We start from the raw sequence: 22,659 nt of genomic DNA, 5'->3' as shown, positions 1-22,659 counted from the left end.
AATAATAATAATAATAATAATAATAATAATAATAATAAATAGTAATAATAATAATACAGTATAGGTAAGTAAGACTATGAACTCAAATCTCTCCAGTTTTAATCGGAGATTCCAAGTAATATCCTAATTACTTTTACATTAAAATACATTCGACGCAATCATCTTTTCATTATTTCAATAAGAGAAACATTTTTTCCAAAACCAGTCTGGCTCATATTGTTGTATTACATTGCTTATTCTATATCTGGCTTCTCATTTTTATTAGTCAATGCAAATATATTCAATGAAAAAATACCTTTCATTTTTTCTTTGAGTGTAAAGCTACCATGTATTCTCTTCAGTTCCGATTCCATTGTTAGCCCACCAATATCTGCTTCAAGATGGGTGCGATTTACCATGCCAATTCCAAAAATTATTAGAGTCACATGCTGAGGTTCAGTTGTGACCAAACTACGTTTTCTCTGAGGTCTACTCAAACTACTGCTATCCTGTTCATTTTCAAATGCAACTTTACAAGCAAGTTCGGTGGGGCTCCGAATTCCTACAAAACATGGAAATAGAACCAAGAAATATCAACAGAATTTATTCAAATATAATTACTCATAAAATTATGCTCATCAAGTATGAATTTAACAAGGAAATACTTAACACCTTTTCCTGCTGAATTCAATATTGCATTTAACTTTTATATCTATACTGTTTCTTATCTTGTAGGCTGTTTTATTCAGCCTTAAAAAACCAGTAAAACATAATAAATATCTTAAACACCCTACACACATTAGATAGTAAGCATCTTCATATTAGGATTTTGGTATTGTAAATTGATGATACTTGCTTTACATAAATTAATGAACATTTTGAACATTTTGAAGGACATAAAGTACCCTCAATTTAATAAAAATTGAGGGTACTTTGTGTCCTTCAAAATGTTCAAAATATCAACATTTCAATTAAAATTTAGAATTACTGTACCATTAAGTGTTGCCAATAAATTCCATTTAACAATGAATGAGAATTGTTTCTGATTAATCGGAATTAAATTTTAAATATGCTAATAGAACAATAAAGAATTAATTAGAACAATTAATCAGAAATTGAAATACAGTAATCCCTCGCTACTTCGTGGTTCATCTTTTGTGGATTCGCTACTTCACGGGTTATCAAAGGGGGCTTAAATCCATTGAAAATTTTAAATCCATTAAAAATTCATAAAATTCTTTTACAATACTACTGTACCCTATTAAAGAAACTGGTAGGATATTGCATGTTGTTTCAGCTGACAAACATTATAGAATGACTGTTTAATGCAAAGGTTGGGTTTTAAAAGTCCAAATACTCGTTAAATACATTAAAAAAATATATTTCCTCTACTTCATGGAAATTCATTTTTCACAGGTGGTCTTGGAACGCATCTCCCGCGAAAAACAAGGGATTACTCTAGTTGTAATGTGGGACCTGTAACTAGCTACGTACAGAGAGAGTTATTTTGATGCAGTAAATACAGGCTACCATAACTACTGATTAGAGGTTGGGTGATGTGAGTTTTAATCCTGCTCTAGGCACTGAAGCCAACAGGCTGAGCCAATCACTCTATTTCAGCCTGAGGAAGAGGGCAATGGAAAGTTGCTTCTGAAAATGTTCCTAAGCAAACTGCATAGACTTGACCATTAAGAAGACAAAATTGACTCAGAGCCACCAAAACAACTATTTATGTATTTGACCTCACATTTGTGAACATCAAATACATAACGGAATTGGGAACATTCTCATTGCCTTCATTTTTTTTTACATGTGTATAAGCAAAAATTGTAATCAAGTCAGCTACAAAATTATATTAGCCAGCCAAGGATTGGATTTTGATAAGAATATTGTTGTAATGCTCAAAAACAGCTGCCATCAAAAGCTATCATTCTGATACATAGGATTTTGATCTTAATTAGTTTTCTATGTGATATAAATTCTAACTTTCTAAATATGGCAACAATTCACAGTAAATCCAATTATCATTCCTTGTATGAAAAATCATAAAACAACTAATTCTAGTTTCTTTTATTGAAGGGTTTTTTGACCCTGTGTCAAAAAAATACTTATACCTCATTCATCTACAAAGCAAAGTTTCTTTTAGATACCAAGTCTTCACATTTTATACGTCTTTTTTCATTTAAATTCCTCTACCTTTATCAGGATTTATTCTTTTCTTATTACTTAAGTTACAACTTTTCTGAATATTGAAAACAATCAGGTATTAAACAGTAATATTTGCTGTCTGACTGAACTATTTTAATTGCTAGTTTGCCAAAATTGCCAATGACATGGCAGCTATTATCGAAGGTGTCAATGATGGCTTTCTGCACAACTGTCAGGTCACCAATCTTTCCCATGATTGTGATTCCTACAGAACCAGACTGAGAGACCATTTAAAGGCTCAGGAACCCTTTGCAGCTGTTATGGATTAATTAGCTGGTTAGAGTGGGACATTTTGAGCCTTGAATATTGCACCTTTTCACAATATTATAATTTTCTGAAATTGTGGATTTGAGGTTTTCATGAGCTGTATCCCATAATCATCACAACTATAACTATAAATCATGGCTTGAACTATCTTGCTTTGCATGTAATGATTCTCTCATATATTAGTTTCATCTTTCAAACTGTATTACTGAAATAAATGAACTTTTGCACGATATTCTAATTTTTCAAGTTTCACCTGTATGATGCAAGCTCTGTCCTTTGGGACACTGCATGCAGGAACCTAATGGGCAGAATGTGATCTATTTGCCCTCGCCAAGAGAGACAAATTACAGTAATTCATCAAAGATTTTCTTACCTGCCGGATAAAATGTTTCAGAAGATTTTTCTAAAATCCCTGTTGGATCGGAGATCAGAGAATAAAAGTTCAACAGTTTATACATATTTTGCCAGCACTCTGCAGAAGGTTCGCTCTGCTCTGACACTGTAATTGAATCGGAGTCATCCATATGAACAGTGACATGGTCAACAACATCCCTGGAACCTTTTCTGGATACTTTAGAAGTCCTCCTTTCTGCCCTTCCCAGTGAATTTTTATTCCGAGATTCTTTTTTATTGTTCTCACTGTTTGAGCGTTTGTTTTTGGCATTCACTCTGTTGACACCGTTAAGACTGCCTCGAGAACTGCGACTGAAATCGGACGAACGGAAGTCTCGGTGTTTCCGAGTTTTAAAGGTTGGCGTTGGAGAAGCTGAGCCAGCTGTATATCTACTAAGTTTGATGTCTGTTTGTGTCGCTTTAATGTCATCTATCATGGTGCTGAATTGGTGAATAAGCCGAACGAGTGCCATGTCAACATGCTGGCTTATAGATTGACAAGAGATGGTAAAATTGCAATGAAATGTGCTATAATGACGTTTGTTGAAGTCATGAAAAGAAAGAGCATTGGTAGAATGTTGAGGTGTATTCACCGACTTCTCCATTATAACAGCACTGATACTAAAAGTTTCCAACATTAATGCTGGTTTGAATTCAAGTGGAGGAATATTTACTAATCCTTGCCTAGGAAACAAAAAGACAAGAATCACTCTTATATTAATAACCATAAACGCAACTGAAATTACATGCTTTGGATAACATTTCAGAAAGTGATATCCCAGCTCCATAATTATCTAATTTGCCTGCTGTATGTTCTGTCGGGCTCTCTGGTAGACTCCTCCCGAAAATTCACAGGTACAAATTTCAGACACGTTTGAAAATTCAAAACAATGTTCTTTATAATGAAAATTCACTTAAACTAAGCCCCTCTTTTTGTATAGCAAAGAGCACTAGTCTCCAAACAAACTGGTAATTGGTACAAGTCCCTTATCAGTTCTGTGATACTTAGCTTGCAGCTGTGAGGCAATTAACAGTCCTTCTTCTTTCACAAAGTGAAACACACTTTGGTCTGGTTTAGTTTCAAAGCGGGGAAAAATCAGCACACAAAAGGTCAAACGCAGCAAAACAGGCACGAAACACAACGATCAGATAATCCTCAATGGCCAAACCCACAGGCTGCTATTTACAGCAGCCTCACTAATTACCATAGCCCCACTCAACCACAGGTGGCCTCATTTTCTTTGATAATAATCTCTCAGTTGTTTTTGCCTATGCATCGCTCTCCGCATGCGTGGCTGTATCATTAACTCTTGTTCCGAATCCAAGGAGGAGCTAGATAATTGATCTCCTTCTGAGATGTCTGCCACACTCTCCTCCTCCCTGTCACTCATGTATTCTTGGTCAGAGGAGCCTTCATCAGCAGATTCCACCGGGGGGAAAACAGGCCTGCAGCATATGGATGTCTCCCCCACATCCACAGTCCTTGGGGCAGGAGCTGGGCCAGAGCTAACCACAACACTGTATGCCAATGCATAATTTTCTTAAGGGCTGTATTACTTCTGACTTCATAAAGAGGAAAATAAAATTTAAAAAATATTTAATGTGAAAGATATTTTTGGAGCTCGAGGGTCATACCTTTGCGCTCTTTTGCTTCTTCTCTCCTTTGCTGTATCTGAATCAACAATGTCTGCCCTAAGGCAATCCAGAGTTCCTGAGAATGAGAGATGTTCACCAAAGTACATCCTGTAGCATAATGGTGCTACATCCTGAGGCTGAATTCCTGTGTGGCTCAGAAGAGGTTTGAAAACAACCTATCGAAAATAAATTCAGGTGTTTTCTTAAATTGTAACTATTGAAATTGTCATTCATTAAATGTTACTACACTTTTGAAAATGCTGGCAATGTTTTAAAGCAGTGACAGATTGCAGGTTCACATAATTAATTTAGTGTGTATGTGTAATTTCAATTTAATGTGCAATTAAACAAAAAGAAGGAAGAATTTCATGCCAATGACATAATTGAAGTTGGAGAGATGAAAGCCTAGGATTGTGAAAACTATTATTTTACACAAGAAATGCATATCTCCAATTCTTAAACTAAAAAAGAATTATGTTGATTTGAAAAGTCAAATGGGAAAAGCTTCAGATTTAAACCCTAGGTCTAATATATAAATATAGAGCTTGAATATTTTGTCATCCAGTAGAAAATCTCCATATATGCAACTTTTTTTTCCTGCAACTAAACAGCCTAATTAGCTTGGTATAACCCCAGTGGTGGGATTCTTTTCTTTTTTTTCTCTCTGTGGGCATGCCTTGAGAAAGGTTACTGCAAAATCCCCATTTCTTTCTGATCAGCTGGGACTGCACAGGCAGAGAATAGTGGGATGGAGGTAGTAAGAGGTGGTATTTACTGGTTCTCCAAATTAGTACCAGTTCTCTGAACTATTCAAAATTTCCACTACCAGTTCTCCAGAACTAGTCAGAACCTGCTGAATCCCACCTCTGTATAGCCCCAAACTCATGCACCTTGGCCTTTTGCTTAAGGCAGGACTAAAATTCACAGTCTCCTGGTTTCTACTCTTATGCCTTAACCACTATACAAATAACTGGCTCTATTTATCATGCCTGGGCTCCAATTTTAAAGACAAGCATATACCTGTGCATCAGCAAGTTGAACAGCAGGGAGTCCCTGGTTTGCCTCCTCAATACCAACAATATCATCTTGGCTAGTACTGTGTTGTGAAAGTGTTCCATCCAATGTGTTTTGGTCACTAGACATTACTGTATTGAAGTCAGATGCTGATGGTATAGTTGGAAGATTTGGAGCTACACCTATAAAACAGTTCGCATATTAATTTTTTAATAGCAAACTTAATTCTACTATATTCAGCATTCAGAAGGATAAAAAATATTCAGATAAAAGAAAACGTCAATACAGTGTTCCCTCGATTTTCGCAGGGGATGCGTTCCGAGACCGCCAGCGAAAGTCGAATTTCTGTGAAGTAGAGATGCGGAAGTAAATACACTATTTTTGGCTATGAACAGTATCACAAGCCTTCCCTTAACACTTCTCATTCCCTTAGCAACCATTTAGATTATTACTCACCATGTTTATTTATTGAAGTTTATTTTAAAAAATATTTATTAAAAGTGGACGAAAGTTTGGCGATGACGTATGATGTCATCGGGCGGGGAAAACTGTGGTATTAGGGGGGGGAAACGCAAAGTATTTTTAAATTAATATTTTTGAAAAACCGTGGTATAGTCATTTCGCGAAGTTCGAACCCGCAAAAATCGAGGGACCACTGTACTGAGGAAAATACATTCTGCAGGACAACAATTTCAGTTCATGTATGTAAGCATCTGTGTGTATCTGTATATATGTGTACACACACAAAGACCCATCATTATTGACACAGAATATGAAGAACAATCATGAATTCCAACAGTTGAAAAATAGCCATTTTTAAGCTTTTCAGAACCTAAAATATCTGCACAATTATCTTACATTGTGTTCATTACTAGATAAAGCACATCAAAGAAATACTGTATTCACCTCAAAGGAATATACTTTTTTCCAAGTATAGTCTCAGTTTTACTGAGAATGTAGTAATTGTGAAAGAGGAAGTTTTTTCATTCTAAAATTTCTTGAGGAGAGATTATTGCTTTACCCCTTTGGGATAACTATCAGTAGTCAAACTTTTGACTTTGAGAATGATAATACATAGACTTTTTTCTTAAGGTCAAAAGGTATAAATATATCATTATATTCCAAACTGATTTCAACAGGACAGTTACTAAGAAAAATCTTCTTTGATGAATTTTTGAAAATGTTTAGATGATGCTACTAGAAACAAGATAATGGGCAAGTTTATCATTAGAGTTCATTTTATATTACTATCTTAAACACCTTAAGTTCAGTAGTATATTCTTTAATTTTTTTTTGATTTCAATTAACAAACACAGAGTAGATTATTTTTAAATATAGCTCTTAATTTATTTTACTTAGGCATTCAGTTATTGTATTAAAGCAAACTCTAAATTTCAGAATACCTGTTGGAAGACTGTTGTGACCAGTTTTGGTTGCAGGAGATTCTTGAGCCGTATTCCCTCTATTGCCAACTGCATTTGACATCCAGTTATAAAAACTCACAGACGGTTCTGTTAATAATGGATGTTCTGATAGAATTTCGGATTGCATGGTGTTTGCTAGATAGCAAGAAAAACAATTATTAATTACTGAAGGTCCTTAAAAACAAAGGTTGATAATATATTTTTCAAACCAATGTACAAATAATTTTAAGAGATTATGCAAAAAAAATACTTTACATACATTTTTGTCACTGATGATGAAATGTCAAATTGGCCAATTTCTTGTTAATAAAAAGAAAGCTAGAATTTTCTTTGCCCTATTACAATCAGAGGGCACAATCAGAGGACTGAAATTAGATTCTATATATCTCTACAGATTTTAGTAATAATAATATAGAAGAGAAAAAAATTGTAGAAGGCAACAAAATGCCTTCTGGGAGAAGGGAAAACTATAAACTCCACCTACAGCCTTTGAAAAAGATAGAAGATATGTCTTAAATAAATAAATAAGAATCAGAGAGCAGACAAAAATCTAAGAAACAATTATTTGGCTATGCAGTTTACATCTGAACCTTGGTGAAAAGAAAATCGATATAGTATCTTGAGAATTCTAAGGAAGTAATACTGAAAACAATAAATAATGTGAAATCAAGCCATCATTAATAGCTTTCATCAATAAAATATAATAGCAATAAAATGATTTCTACCTGTTCTTGTTAAAGAGCTATTTTTGGGAGCGGTGGTATTTTTTTGAGGAGTCCCCTCTAAAAGATTATGTAGGCTAGGAAAACTTCCAGTCAAATAGCTAAGTAAACTCTCTTTTCTTGGACTTTCTTTAACAAGTATCCCAGAACGACCAACATGCATTGGTGAGTCTGTAGCTGTATCTCCACTGGTATAGCTCAGAGAATGATATGGATGGATACCCTGAAAAGCAAATAGATACATAGAGTGTTAATAAAATAACAAGAACCCAACTCCAATACATATCCATAACTAATTCCCACTAAATTTGCACAGGTTTGCCTGGTGCACCAGTTGCGACCCCGTTTGGACAGGGAGTCATTACTCACAGTCACTCATGCCCTCATCACCTGGAGGTTCGACTACTGCAATGCTCTCTACATGGGGCTACCTTTGAAAAGTGTTTGGAAACTTCAGATCGTGCAGAATGCGGCCGCGGGAGTTATCGTGGTGCTACCTAGATTTGCCCACGTCTCTCCAACACTCCGCAGCCTGCACTGACTGCCGATTAGTTTCCGGTCACAATTCAAAGTGTTGGTAATGACCTGGCATTACATGGCATCGGACCAGAATACCTTCGGAACCATCTTCTGTCGCATGAATCCCAGGAACCGATAAGGTCCCACAGAGTTGGTCTTCTCCGGGTCCCGTCAACTAAACAATGTCGTCTGGCAGGCCTCAAGGGAAGAGCCTTCTCTGTGGCGGCCCCGGCCCTCTGGAATCAACTCCCCCCAGAGATTAGAACCACCCCCACCCTCCTTGCCTTTCATAAGTTGCTAAAGACCCACTTATGTATGATTGGTTTTTAAATTGGGGTTTTAAATTAACTTAAATATTAGATTTGTTTACATTGTATTATTATTGCTGTGAGTCTGCGGAGAGGGGCAGCATACAAATCTGATTAATAAATAAAATAAATAAACTTATGTCACCAGGCATGGGGGAACTGAGATCCCCCAGGCTTATATAGTTTACGCATTGTATGATTATGTTGTATGGTTTTAATGTTGGGTTTTAGATGTTTTTAATATTAGATTTGTCACACTGTTATTATTTTGTTGTGAGCCGTTCCGAGTCTACGGAGTGGGGCGGCATACAAATCTAATAATTTTTTATTATCATCATCATCATCATCATCATTAAATTCAATCTGTTTTCTGCCCAGATTTCTTCCCAGTATACGAAATAGCTGGTGATCAAAGAACTTAACCTGAATGAAACTCTACTTGGAGGCAAAGTGGTAAATACATTACCTGTATTCATATTTTAATTATAAGAAGTGCTAAGATCAAGATACAAAAGTATATTTTTGTCTTTTTTATTCAACAAAAAAGTACATGTATGCCTATGATATAAATTACATATTGATGTGGAATAAAACAGATTTACCTTTATTTTAAGGCCAGAATCGCTATGAGTATGAGTCTTTGATAATTTCCTCATAATCTCAGCGCCAGTTACAGGCCCAGCAGCAGGTGGGGGGCGTGTACCACTTCCTTCCAGAAGCATCGTATGTTCACTGACAGTAGCTAAAACATTTCACAAATGGAGGAATTTTCAAGAGAATAAATCTAGCCAAGACAATTGGTTACTAAAATAGGTATTGCTTAACTGCCAACAAATTCCTATTAATATTGGCTATCCAAAATTCAAGAAAAATACTGAAATTTGAATCAGCACATTCAGCGTCAATAAATATATTGGATTCTTTTTACAAGTACTTTTGATTAAACCACTTCCCTGCCAATTTACATTGATTAGATCAGTGTTTCCCAACCTTGGCAACTTGAAGATATCTGGACTTCAACTCCCAGAATTCCCCAGCCAGCAGATGCTGGCTGGGGAATTCTGGGAGTTGAAGTCCAGATATCTTCAAGTTGCCAAGGTTGGGAAACACTGGATTAGATAATCTTCGACTGATGATTGCAACAGAGACTGACATTTCCTTGGCTAAACAAGGCAGCTGTTCAGTGAATTTTGTCCCATTTTACAACCTTTTTTGCCACAGTTATTAAGCAAATCAATTCAGTTGTTAAATGAGACATACGATGGTTAAGTGAATCCACCTTGCCCCATTGAAGCTAAATTATCACCTATACTGAAAAGCTTTAGAAGAGTTTTATTGGAGTGCACACATTTTATTGCAGGGGTCCCCAACCCGTAGGCTATGGCCCATTACTATCAAGCCTTGAGCCATTGGGAACCGAGCCACAGAAATGGCAAACGCACTTGCGCAAGCAGCAGAGAGAGCACATCCGCGCCATTGTTTGAGCAGCAGGCGTGTCCTCCACTTACGCAAATGGAGCCGCCCACACATGCTTGCCTACCACATGCATGGACCCATCCTCCACCTCCTGGTCTGCAAAGCTGGAAAGATTGGGGAACTCTGTTATATTGTATTTATAATTTTTTCCCCAAAATTTGAAGGATTTTTGGTATCCGTTTACTTACTAGATATTTTCCAGAATAAATAATTAAAATGTAATTCAACACAATTAAAAAGTTATTTAAATGTATTTGTTCCTCTTTTTTATTAAGGTCCTTTAATAGTTATGGTGTAATAGTTTATGGACAAGCAACCCAGATTTGGGCATTCCGCAGCTACTGCTTCATCGGTAGCTGTAGACCAGTGATGGCAAACTGGTCTACACTGAGTGTTCAAACTGCGCATGTTCACAAACAGGCACTGAGTGTTCAAACTGCGCATGTTCACATGCCCAAACTAAAAGGTGCATGCACGAATATGCATGCACACATGCACAGCAGAGAACCGAAGATCAGCTGGTCTATTTGCAGGCCTTGGTTTTTGAATATATAAATTACAATTCCCCTTAAAATGCCCACTCAGTACAGGTCTTTGCTTAAGTGATAGGCCAGGATTACAATTCCATATCTGTTAGCTATGCATTCATTTGAGAGACTCAATTTATCAACTACCAGCTGCTATGTACAGATAAGGAGGGGAAAGAAAGAACAGCAATATTTGAATAATGTAATTCAATAATCTCAGCAAAACAGTAAGTAGTAAAACTGAAGCAGTATTTTTTGAAGTTTTTCTAATTTCACAGCCTCCACTTTGTAATTATTGTGATTATGAATTTTAAAATCATATTTCTTATGCTATTGTAAGTATCTATATTTTCCCCTGTGAATTAGCTTACAATATTACAATATTTTATAAATGCATAATTAAAGAAGAAAAAGCACTTGGAAGGAAAATCCATTTTATGCACTGACAAGACAAGGGTAAATAATTTTTAAAACGTATTTCTCTCCAAGTGTGTGTTAAAGAGGAAAGAATACTATACTGCTCAAAAAAATAAAGGAAACACTCAAATAACACATCCTAGATCTGAATGAACAAAATATTCTCATTGAATACTTTTTTTCTGTACAAAGTTGAAGTGCACAACAGCATGTGAAATTAATTGTCAATTAGTGTTGCTTCCTAAGTGGACAGTTTGATTTCACAGAAGTTTGATTTACTTCCCTTTATATTTTGAGCAGTGTATATGTGGATGGAATGCAAAATAAAGTGATCTTAAGAATACAAAGAGGGATGGAGGGACAGAGGGAAGGGGAGGAGGAGAGAAACAGAAAGTATGTAAAAATGAATACAATACCTGCATCAAACTCAAATTCTGCTCCATCAGCGCTTGTGTCACTTTGAACTCCTCCCACATTGTCCAAACCTAAGCCATCCTCTTGTTCCTGTTGTACAGTTGACTGGACTTTTATTGGCTGAGTTGGTCTGTGTAAACCTACGCCTTTGAAGGCTGGGGTCACCACAATGAACTTCATCCACTGCCTTGCTAATGCAATGAGACCTTTTTTTAATGTTACCAGAGCAGGAAGGCCATCACTCTAGAATACAAACAGATACCCAGAATATTCTAAAATCCAGCCTCAACAAGGGATGCCCCCCCCCCCTTTACATATCATCACATCCAAATTTGCCTGCAATCCTACAATTTAAATTCAGGGTTTTCAAAATGTTAAAGTTATTTAACAAAGGATAAGTCCTTTCCCTTTTTTTCTTTTTAGTTGTTGTTGCCTATTTTGCTCTTTTCTTTCTTTCTTTCTTTCTTTCTTTCTTTCTCTTTCTTTCTTCCATTCTTTTCTTTTTTCCTTCCTTCTCTTCTCTTTTCTTTCTCTTTCTTTCTCTTTCTTTCTCTCCTTTTTTCTTTCTTTTCCTTTTTTTTTAATAAACAGTAAGTATAATACACTGGAGAGCTTAGCATTAAGTAATCATCTTAAGATAGAAACCTTTATTATACCACTAATATTTTGATATAATTTGCAGTTGTTAAATGCTTGGATGTAATAGCTATTCGTATTCTTATTAACATAGAAACATAGAAACACAGAAACATAGAAGTCTGACGGCAGAAAAAGACCTCATGGTCCATCTAGTCTGCCCTTATACTATTTTCTGTATTTTATCTTAGGGTGGATATGTGTTTATCCCAGGCATGTTTAAATTCAGTTACTGTGGATTTATCTACCACGTCTGCTGGAAGTTTGTTCCAAGGATCTACTACTCTTTCAGTAAAATAATATTTTCTCATGTTGCTTTTGATCTTTCCCCCAACTAACTTCAGATTGTGTCCCCTTGTCCTTGTGTTCACTTTCCTATTAAAAACACTTCCCTCCTGGACCTTATTTAACCCTTTAATATATTTAAATGTTTCGAACATGTCCCCCCTTTTCCTTCTGTCCTCCAGACTATACAGATTGAGTTCATTAAGTCTTTCCTGATACGTTTTATGCTTAAGACCTTCCACCATTCTTTGGACCCGTTCAATTTTGTCAATATCTTTTTGTAGGTGAGGTCTCCAGAACTGAACACAGTATTCCAAATGTGGTCTCACCAGCATTCTATATAGCGGGATCATAATCTCCCTCTTCCTGCTTGTTATACCTCTAGCTATGCAGCCAAGCATCCTACTTGCTTTCCCTACCGCCTGACTGCACTGTTCACCCATTTTGAGACTGTCAGAAATCACTACCCCTAAATCCTTTTCTTCTGAAGTATTTGCTAACACAGAACTGCCGATACAATACTCAGATTGAGGATTCCTTTTCCCCAAGTGCATTATTTTACATTTGGAAACATTAAACTGCAGTTTCCATTGCTTTGACCATTTATCTAGTAAAGCTAAATCATTTACCATATTACAGACGCCTCCAGGAATATCAACCCTATTGCACACTTTAGAGTCATCGGCAAATAGGCAAACCTTCCCTACCAAACCTTCCCCTATGTCACTCACAAACATATTAAAAAGAATAGGACCCAGAACAGACCCTTGTGGCACACCGCTTGTAACCTGACTCTGCTCAGAATACTCGCCGTTAACAATAACTCTCTGATGTCTACGCTTCAGCCAGCTGCAAATCCATTGAACTATCCAGGGATTAAGTCCAATCTTCACTAATTTATCTATCAGCTCTTTATGTGGAACCGTATCAAAGGCTTTGCTGAAGTCCAGGTAGGCAATATCCACAGCACCACCTTCATCCAACATCTTTGTGACATAGTCAAAGAAATCAATGAGATTAGTCTGACATGATTTGCCTTCAGTAAAGCCATGCTGATTTGGGTCCAATAAGTTATTGTTTTTTAGGTGCTGATTTATCCTCTTTTTGAGTAGAGTATCAACATTTTAAATCACAATAAAGTGATAAAACTGAAACAATAAAAAATAAAACATTAGAGTGTTTATCTTAAGTTGACTCTATTAGAGCATAGTCAATACTACATAAATATCACTATATCAAAATAGTAACAGTATAACAATAAAATGAAATAAAATTAAAAAGTTATGTTGATCAAAACCACAATAAAATATTCCTTTTTGTGCTTATAATAATATAATAAAAATATTTTTACATACGTAGGGTTTTATGAACATGTCAACAATGCTTCTTTGTTAAGTCTCTATTCTGTTTTTGTTTCTTTGGCTTCTGCTTTTCTCTGGATCTGCCACATTTTGTTGCTTTCAATAAGCAATTATTATTATTAAATAGCCAGGTATGCCATGAGATTTATACAAATTTTAATAGAAATTGCAATTAGTAAATAATATTTTATAAATATAGATCACAATATGAAAGAACTCTCCTTTTTTAGTATTTTTTTTAATTGGATCATATTCTTAAGCAGTAACTTACCATGGTTGCTTCCTCAATGATGGAAAAAGTTGCTTGATGAAGATAATGGTGAAGTATATTACATAGCAGACAGGAAGGATTTTCTTGCAGATAACGAGATAATCTTGTGAGCTTGTTGTACTTGCTTCGCAAAGGAAAATGTACACTTTTATTCTGAATACATAAAAGCAATTAGCTATATTAGTTCTCTATATAAAATATTTTTTCACAATCTAATCTAATCACAATCTAATATTGTGGATAATATCTATACACATGATCTATGCTAACAGTCTATTTTTACTGAAAAAATAAATATAAAATTATTTAGAACTTCATTAGTTGTTATGATTATTTATTTATTTATTTATTTATTTATTTTATTAGATTTGTATGCCGCCCCTCTCCGAAGACTCGGGGCAGCTAACAACAATAAAACAGACAATGTAAACAAAGCTAATATTAAAAATAATCTAAAAAACCCCAATTTAAAGAACCACTCATACATACAAGCATACCATGTATAAATTCTATAAGCCTAGGGGGAAGTGAAATTTCAATTCCCCCATGCCTGACGACAGAGGTGGGTTTTAAGGAGCTTGCAAAAGGCAATAATGGTGGGGGCAACTCTGATATCTGGGGGGAGTTGGTTCCAGAGGGTCGGGGCCGCCACAGAGAAGGCTCTTCTTCTGGGTCCCGCCAAACGACATTGCTTAGTCGACGGGACCCAGAGAAGGCCAACTCTGTGGGACCTAACCGGTCGCTGGGATTCGTGCAGCAGAAGGCGGTCCCAGAGATATTCTGGTCCAATGCCATGAAGGGCTTTATAGGTCATAACCAACACTTTGAATTGTGACCGGAAATTGATCGGCAACCAATGCAGACTGCGGAGTGTTGGTGTAACATGGGCATACTTTGGGAAGCCCATGATTGCTCTCGCAGCTGCATTCTATTTATCCTCTAATATTATTATATTGTTAGTGTCTTTCAAAATTAAAAGTTAAGAAATGGTGTTTAAAGGGAACAACATTCTGTGCTAAAACTGAATGCATTTTACACAAGTATAATTTTTTTCTTGCTAAATCATTTTTTCATCTTTTCCGATCTTGTCTGCTAGTCACCGCTTTCTTTTCACCTTCCCCAGTTTTGTACACTTCTCAAGATTTAAGTCTTTGCATAATATATCGAAACTCTTTCTCTTAATAGATACTTACTTCTAAGGCTTCTGTCATTATACATCCCATGACAGCACAAACACGCAAGGTTCCCTCTGTTTCTAATTTGTTTAAAGAAGACTTTACTTGATCAATAGGAACGAGCCAAGCCCCAATGGCTGGAGTTGCAGTACTCAGAAGATTCAGTTGCCTACGATATTAGAAAAATGACGAATTATAAAACAATCGGATATGCAAGGGAAATTGAACATCAGTTACATAATTTTATACATGTTCTTTAAAGCCCTACATGGCATCGGACCAGAATACCTCCGGAACCGCCTTCTACCGCACGAATCCCAGCGGCCGATAAGGTCCCACAGAGTTGGCCTTCTCCGGGTCCCGTTGACCAAACAATATCGTTTAGCGGGCCCCAGGGGAAGAGCCTTCTCTGTGGCGGCCCCGGCCCTCTGGAATCAACTCCCCCCAGAGATTAGAACGGCCCCCACCCTCCTTGTCCTTCGCAAGTTACTCAAGACCCACCTATATCGCCAGGCATGGGGGAACTAAGACATCTCCCCCAGGTTTATTATATTTCACGTTTGGTGTGTATGTGCTGTATTGTTTTTAATTGTTGGGGGTTTTATGTATTTTATTATTAGATTTGTCCCATTGTTATACTGTTTTTTATATGCTGTTGTGAGCTGCCCCGAATCTTCGGAGAGGGGCGGCATGCAAATCTAATAAATAAAAATAAATAAATAAATCCATAGTAATTCATAACTGTACAAGGAATTAATCTAAATATTTTGGGATCCTTTGTGCTCTATGATCTTGGTTGCTTTCTTGAAGATGTTTCATCGCAAAACTAAATAAAATTATCAATGTATAATTTGAGTACTTTCATAGAAATATCAACCACTATAACAATTTTTAGAGTTAAACTTCACACTAGACTTCAAGCATATTGAAGTGTGTGCCTCTCCATTCTTCCTCCATACACTGGGCGTTCTTGGTTTCCAAATGAGATGCATGTTTCCACAGTCTGTGTTGATTTGGGAGCCATGTCATCTGCTGGTGTTGGCCCTCTGTCCTTCATTAAGTCAACACAGCTGTCTACCGGGAGATTTTGGAGCACTTCATGCTTCCTTCCACAGCCGAGCTTTATGGGAATGCTCACTTCATTTATCCAACAGGACTTGGCATCTGCCTACACTGCTAAAAGCACCAAAACCTGGTTCAATGAGTGTGGGGTTACTCTGCTTGATTGGCCAGCAAACTCGCCTGACCTGAACCCCATAGAGAATTTATGGGGCATTGCCAAGAAAAAGATGAGAGATGTGAGACCGAACATTGCAGAAGAGCTGAAGGCCACTATTGAAACATCCTGGCTGATAGCTGCCATGTCACACCTCACTGAGGCAGAAATTGCTGTAAAAGGGGCCTAAACCAAGTTCTGAGTACATATGCATGTTTATATTTTTCAGAGGTCTGATATTGTTCTATGTACAATCCTTGTTTTATTGATCACATGTAATATTCTAATTTACTGAGATGGTGGATTTGGAGTTTTCATGAGCTGTATCCCATAATCATCACAATTACGACAAATCAAGGTTTGAACTATCTTGTCTTGAATGTAATGAATCTCTCTCATATAGCATGTTTCACTTTTTAAGTTGCATTACTGAAATAAATGAACTTTTGCACAATATTCTAATTTTTCAAGTTTCACTTGAATGGTATTTTAGGTAGAAATGCGTAGTGCACATTCTCAAAAAAGTTTGGTATCTACTCTAGATTAAAACTACACAATGAACCCCATAAATTAAATTTATAAGATTTTATATGTGGATTCCATGTATATGCATGGAGGCTGTTAGGGTCTGGATGGGTGTCAACAGACTCAAACTCAACCCTGATAAGACGGAGTGGCTGTGGCTTTTGCCTCCCAAGGACAATTCCACCTGTCCGTCCATTATAATGGGGGGGGGAATAACAGACCCCCTCAGAGAGGGTCCGCAACTTGGGCGTCCTCCTCGATCCACAGCTCACATTAGAAAACCATCTTTCAGTTGTGGCGAGGGGGGCGTTTTCCCAGGTTCGCCTGGTGCACCAGTTGCGGCCCTACCTGGACTGCTCACAATCACTCATGCCCTCATCACATCAAGGTTCGACTACTGTAATGCTCTCTACATGGGGCTACCTTTGAAGACTGTTCAGAAACTTCAGATCATGCAGAATGCAGCTGCGAGAGCAATCATGGGCTTCCCCAGGTACGCCCATGTTACACCAACACTCCGCAGTTTGCATTGGTTGCCGATCAGTTTCCGGGCACAATTCTCCGGGTCCCGTCAACGAAACAATGTTGTCTGGCGGGACCCAGGGGAAGAGCCTTCTCTGTGGCGGCCCCGACCCTCTGGAATCAACTCCCCCCCCGGAGATTAGCATTGCCCCCCATCCTCCTTGCCTTCCGCAAACGCCTTAAAACCCACCTCTGTCGTCAGGCATGGGGGAAATTGATTCCCCAGGACCGTCTTTGTTTTATGTATGGTTTGTATGAGATGTATGGTTGTTTTTTATATTGAGGGTTTTAAATTGTTTTAATCAATGGATTTGTACTGCTTTTGTTGTTGTGAGCCGCTCCGAGTCTCCTGAGAGGGGCGGCATACAAATATAATTAATAATAATAATAATAATAATAATAATAATAATAATAATAATAATATTTTAGATGCTTTATATAATAGACAATATACTACAGTCCATTGACCAAAGTTCTAATAATGTTAAATGGCACCCAACATACCTTGAAAATATATGGGCATGTGAACGAACATTTGTTGGAGCTGCAAAACTGAACCAGATTTCTTTGATTGTCAATTTCATGCTGCAAGAATCAGGCGGTGGTGGCCTTAAAGGATTGTCCTTTTTTAGTTCATCAGATTCAACCCCTTCATCCTAAACAAGAGTAATACAGAGGAAAAAGTGCAAGATTAGTCCAAAGTGGATGGTTGGAGGAGTCCTAAAAAATTTTTTAAGACGTAAGCTTATTGTGTTACCTGCAAAAAAAAAAAGCACCTTTTTTTAAACAAAACATGAACATGCATGCAAATTTACATATTTTCCCAGAAAAGTGATTCAGATTGAAAAACAGCTTAATTTAGCAAATGGGAAAATATTTTCATTGTAACAGCTAACAATGGTCCAAAGACTATTTTAAAATTGTCTTACTTGCTCATCGGAAACTGAATTTGAACGCGTATCAGAACCAGCACTAACACCATCACAGTGGGGAATTTCTTCAGACACATCAGTATTGTAACCACTGCCAGTTGGAGAATCTGAAGAATTATTGGATGCAAGAAATCCACCTCGGTCGGCAGCTGCAGATTTACTTATATTCCCAAATGCATTATACAACACAGCACCACTTTGCCTACCACCTGTCAATATACAAACATAGATCATATCAATTTCTTTACAGTGTGTTATTATCCTGCATGAAAAATGTTGAAAGATCATTTACCTTTTATTGTGAGGTTTTCAATTCCACATTCAAACATTATCCAGCCCCATTTTTCTTGGCTAGGGCCAATTCGTGTTACATCTTGAACTATTTGATGATCGGTTTCATCTACAAAAGTGAAATCATCCAACTCTTCCAAAGTGAAAAGAACTTTTGATTTTTCAAATGGAATGGCTGTTATGGCACAGATTCCTATATCTGCCATGTAAAAACATAAGAGAATTTTATTGGAAAGAGTTTTTGTTTCAATGAAAAACTACAGTGAACTTTCTAGACTTTCGAGAAACAACCTTTTTCCTATAGCAGAATACATAAGCCCTTCATGGCACCGGACCAGAATATCTCCGGGACCGCCTTCTGCCGCACGAATCCCAGCGACCAGTTAGGTCCCACAGAGTTGACCTTCTCCGGGTCCCGACAACTAAACAATGTCGTTTGGCGGGACCCAGGGGAAGAGTCTTCTCTGTGGCGGCCCCGACCCTTTGGAACCAACTCCCCCCAGATATCAGAGTTGCCCCCACCCTCCTAGCCTTTCGTAAGCTCCTTAAAACCCACCTCTGTCGTCAGGCATGGGGGAATTGACACTTTCCCTCCCCTAGGCTTATAAAATTTATGCATGGTATGCTAGTATGTATGATTGGTTTCTAAATTGGGGTTTTAAATTAATTTAAATATTAGATTTGTTTACATTGTATTATTATTGCTGTGAGCCACCCCGAGTCTGCGGAGAGGGGCGGCATACAAATCTGATTAATAAATAAATAAATAAATAATCTGGCATAGGTATTTCTATTCCATTTTCTCTGGAGCTAGAGCAAGAAAAGTTCTAACATTGCTTCTCATAAGTTGAGATAATTCCTTTCCATGTTCTGGAAAGACAAGCCAAAAACATTCTCAAAAACATAAAAGTTGGATTTTGTTTTTCTCTCCCCTGGTGACAATCAGCTGATTTTGCTACCAAAAACTAGTTCTCTGGCAGTGTTGCTCCCTAGATTTGAAGGGGAACCCTGAAGAATGACCCAAGATGGCTCTGGATGGTTGTGGACCCACCTGGGCAAGGGTGTCTTGAAGATTCCAGTTTCTCTGGAAGTGGTCAGAAAGTCACCGGTCATCCATCTTCCTTTTGACAGTTCCCTTTCTTAAGTATGCTTGGGTTTTAACTTTTAACTTTTCTGTTTTACTCTACTTTCTATCATTAAAAATTCATTGGTTGGTTGTGCTGATTTATTTCAGCCCCCTGCCAGACTCTAGGGTTTTTTTCCCCTATTTTCCTTTGATGGATGCTGTCGTCTTGAATAAGTTTTGCTTTCCCATAAGGAAACATAGTATGTTCTCGGACAGGGAGAATGCTTCCATTTGATTTACTCTAACCACAGGGTTTTTTTAAATTTTAAAATTAGCAAACTATTTTAAGTTCTTTTTTAAAAAATCTTTTAATCTTGGATTGAAATATCCAGAAAATATCTCTGCTTCAACCTAGGCTATACAGAGTAATGCATCAAAGTATGACAAGCAACAGTGGGTAATGTCTGGGGGGGAAAACCTTTTGGTAATATACAATTCTTAGTTGAAAGCTTTTCTTAAAACTCTGATGAATTGATAATGGCTGTGGAAAATATTCAGATGCATGTAGCGCTCGATAAATTAGATTCACAAAAGGAATGTGATTTGAAAGCTACACTCATTGGAAAGAGATATGGGTTATATAGAGACATGGGTTACATTTATTTATTTATTTATTTATTTATTCGATTTTTATGCCGCCCTTCTCCTTAGACGCAGGGCGGCTTACAACATGTTAGCAATAGCACTTTTTAACAGAGCTAGGCTATTGCCCCCACAATCCGGGTCCACATGCTGTTTTTATTACTGTTGTTAGCCGCCCCGAGTCTGCGGAGAGGGGCAGCATACAAATTCAATCAATCAATCAATCAATCAATCAATCAATTAATCAATCAATAAATAAATAGACATAAAACTAACTGAGCTGATTATGCATTTTTCTGAAGTTCAGGCCTGTAGTCTTACAATAGCAGAAACCTGAGCAAATGGAGAAGTGACATACTGGTTTTCCCCAGGAGGAATGGAGAAAGACTGGGAAATGAATTTATCACAATTAATCTGAAACCACTTTCAACTGAATTTTTGTTGGGAAGAAAGACCAATTATTATTTTTAATTATACAATTGTTATTACTTGTTAATATTACTTGTTAATATTAATTAATTGGTATTAAGAAACAAACATGGATATTTGATCTAGGATGAATTACTCTTAACTCTTGGAACGAGATTTAAGAATAATTGGCATAGAGAAAATACTATGATAAATTTTCTAAAAGCTGATTGTAATAACCGTTTTGTTATTTGGCTTTGAAACTTTAACTTTGCCTCTTTTATTATTGTATTCCCTGTTAATTATGTTGTCATTAATATAATATAAAGATGACAGGTCAATAATCTGCAAATAGATTTTGTAGTTTAAAAAATTTGGAGAGTCTGTTTCACAGGGAAAATGATATGTTAGTAATGTATTAATCAGTATTCAATTGGGAGGGATAATGTGTCTCTGTGTGGGTGTTTTTTCTTTTTTAATGCACCCTTTTAAAATGTCTTTTTCTGTGTGTGTTTTCGTTTTTAATTTTGGAGTTTTGTATTTTAACTTTTCTCAGCTAAAATAAAAATGGAGGGAAAATAAATCTGGTGTGGGTGTAGAGGCAACAGCCATTGTGATCTACGGAACGTTTAAAATTTATCAAACACTACTAAAATTAACTAAGCTTTTATTAGTCCTCTACTAACATCGCCAGAGTGTTAAAATCCCCATTGAAGACAGTTGATTTTATATAATGCTACTCACTTTGCTCATTGCCCGTGTCCTTCAGGCTGGTGCTTTTGGCCTTGTGCTAGAATGAACATGTCATCCTAGCACAAGGCCAAAAAACCCAGCCTGAAGATAACAAGTGGAACCTCGTCGAAACGTCAACAGGAATCTCTGAAACTTACACGGGAAGAAACCCTAATATGCCAAGACCTTCATACACCAGGGTGATTCGACACAAAAATATGTAACCCTTCCCTGGTGCAGAGCTGAAGGGATTGGATACTGTAGCCTAGAGGATAATTCTCTGCCTTACAAGGCAAAGGTTGCAGGTTCAAGTCCCAGTGGGTATGGCTACCTGATGAGGCCAAAATAAGGCCGAAATAGATCTATCCTAGTCTCCCTTAATTTTCAAATTCAGCAAAAAAAAACATGTGACAAATATATATATATACGTATGTACATATGTACGTATGTATGTATGTATGTTTTCGTAGATTTTCACGGGTATATGTATGTAGATTGTTCTGAGTTCGGGTTTTGCCCCGTGTAATATTTTGAGTGTCTATGCGACGTTTTGGTGAAATCACATTCACCATCATCAGGCTGAAGTTGTAAGCTTCGTGCTGCTGTAGATATAGTTAATATAAATATATAAATATATATAATTTCACCGAAACGTCGCATAGACACTCAAAATATTAAACGGGGCAAAACCCGAACTCAGAACAATCTACATATACATATATATATATATATATATATACACACACACACACACGTATGATGTATTCCAGTCTTAATAATTTTTTGGAACAAAGCACTGCCATTACAAAAAGGCTTACCTGAAGTATCTAAGCCTCTGAGTTGACCATGAACACGATGAATATTAAGTTTAGCTGCAATTTCTTTTCCTTTTTCTGCTCCAGCATTTGACCGTAGAGAGCCAGAGGATTGGGGCTGCATTTTATTGGAATGGACATACTTCTCAAAAGTTACAGAACCTCTCCTAGTTTCTGTACTGTTTGTATTCTCTTCAACCACACCTCTTTTAATTTAAAAAAAAAAGGACATATTTGAGACATCTCAGAAAATGCAGTTTCTTGTATCAGTAATTTAAATACCTGTTTTGTTTGCTAACAAAAATACATATGCATAACTGAAGGCATTTGTTAGTCATTTCTGTCCCATATCATTTAACAAAAATAGGTTTAAAATGTATTCTACAGACCAAATCTGCACTACAGGGACCCCATAGAGATGAAGAAGAGTCCTGAAGCAATGATTTTGTCACAATGTTAAATCTTCTATTAAAAATATA

General features: G+C 36.8%; 1 protein-coding gene across 1 annotated transcript in view; it reads right to left on the bottom strand.

Annotated features, from left to right (window-relative positions):
* The window catches only part of BLTP1 (bridge-like lipid transfer protein family member 1), a 203,279-nt gene that overhangs the window by 75,689 nt on the left and 104,931 nt on the right, over positions 1 to 22,659 (bottom strand). The window contains exons 34-47 of the mRNA XM_070757683.1: positions 22,184 to 22,386; positions 18,519 to 18,716; positions 18,224 to 18,435; positions 17,799 to 17,950; positions 15,050 to 15,200; positions 13,857 to 14,009; positions 11,306 to 11,546; positions 9,072 to 9,211; positions 7,646 to 7,865; positions 6,900 to 7,055; positions 5,503 to 5,678; positions 4,483 to 4,658; positions 2,828 to 3,531; positions 296 to 541 (exon numbers count right to left, since the gene is read on the bottom strand). Coding sequence (XP_070613784.1) covers positions 296 to 541; positions 2,828 to 3,531; positions 4,483 to 4,658; positions 5,503 to 5,678; positions 6,900 to 7,055; positions 7,646 to 7,865; positions 9,072 to 9,211; positions 11,306 to 11,546; positions 13,857 to 14,009; positions 15,050 to 15,200; positions 17,799 to 17,950; positions 18,224 to 18,435; positions 18,519 to 18,716; positions 22,184 to 22,386 — 3,128 coding nt within the window. The remainder of the gene's footprint in view (positions 1 to 295; positions 542 to 2,827; positions 3,532 to 4,482; positions 4,659 to 5,502; positions 5,679 to 6,899; positions 7,056 to 7,645; positions 7,866 to 9,071; positions 9,212 to 11,305; positions 11,547 to 13,856; positions 14,010 to 15,049; positions 15,201 to 17,798; positions 17,951 to 18,223; positions 18,436 to 18,518; positions 18,717 to 22,183; positions 22,387 to 22,659) is intronic.

This window comes from Erythrolamprus reginae, chromosome 7 (assembly GCF_031021105.1).
Source record: "Erythrolamprus reginae isolate rEryReg1 chromosome 7, rEryReg1.hap1, whole genome shotgun sequence".
In the NCBI taxonomy this organism is placed as follows: domain Eukaryota; kingdom Metazoa; phylum Chordata; class Lepidosauria; order Squamata; family Dipsadidae; genus Erythrolamprus; species Erythrolamprus reginae.
Note: the sequence above shows the minus strand (reverse complement) of the source record. Positions and strands in the feature narration are given on the sequence as shown.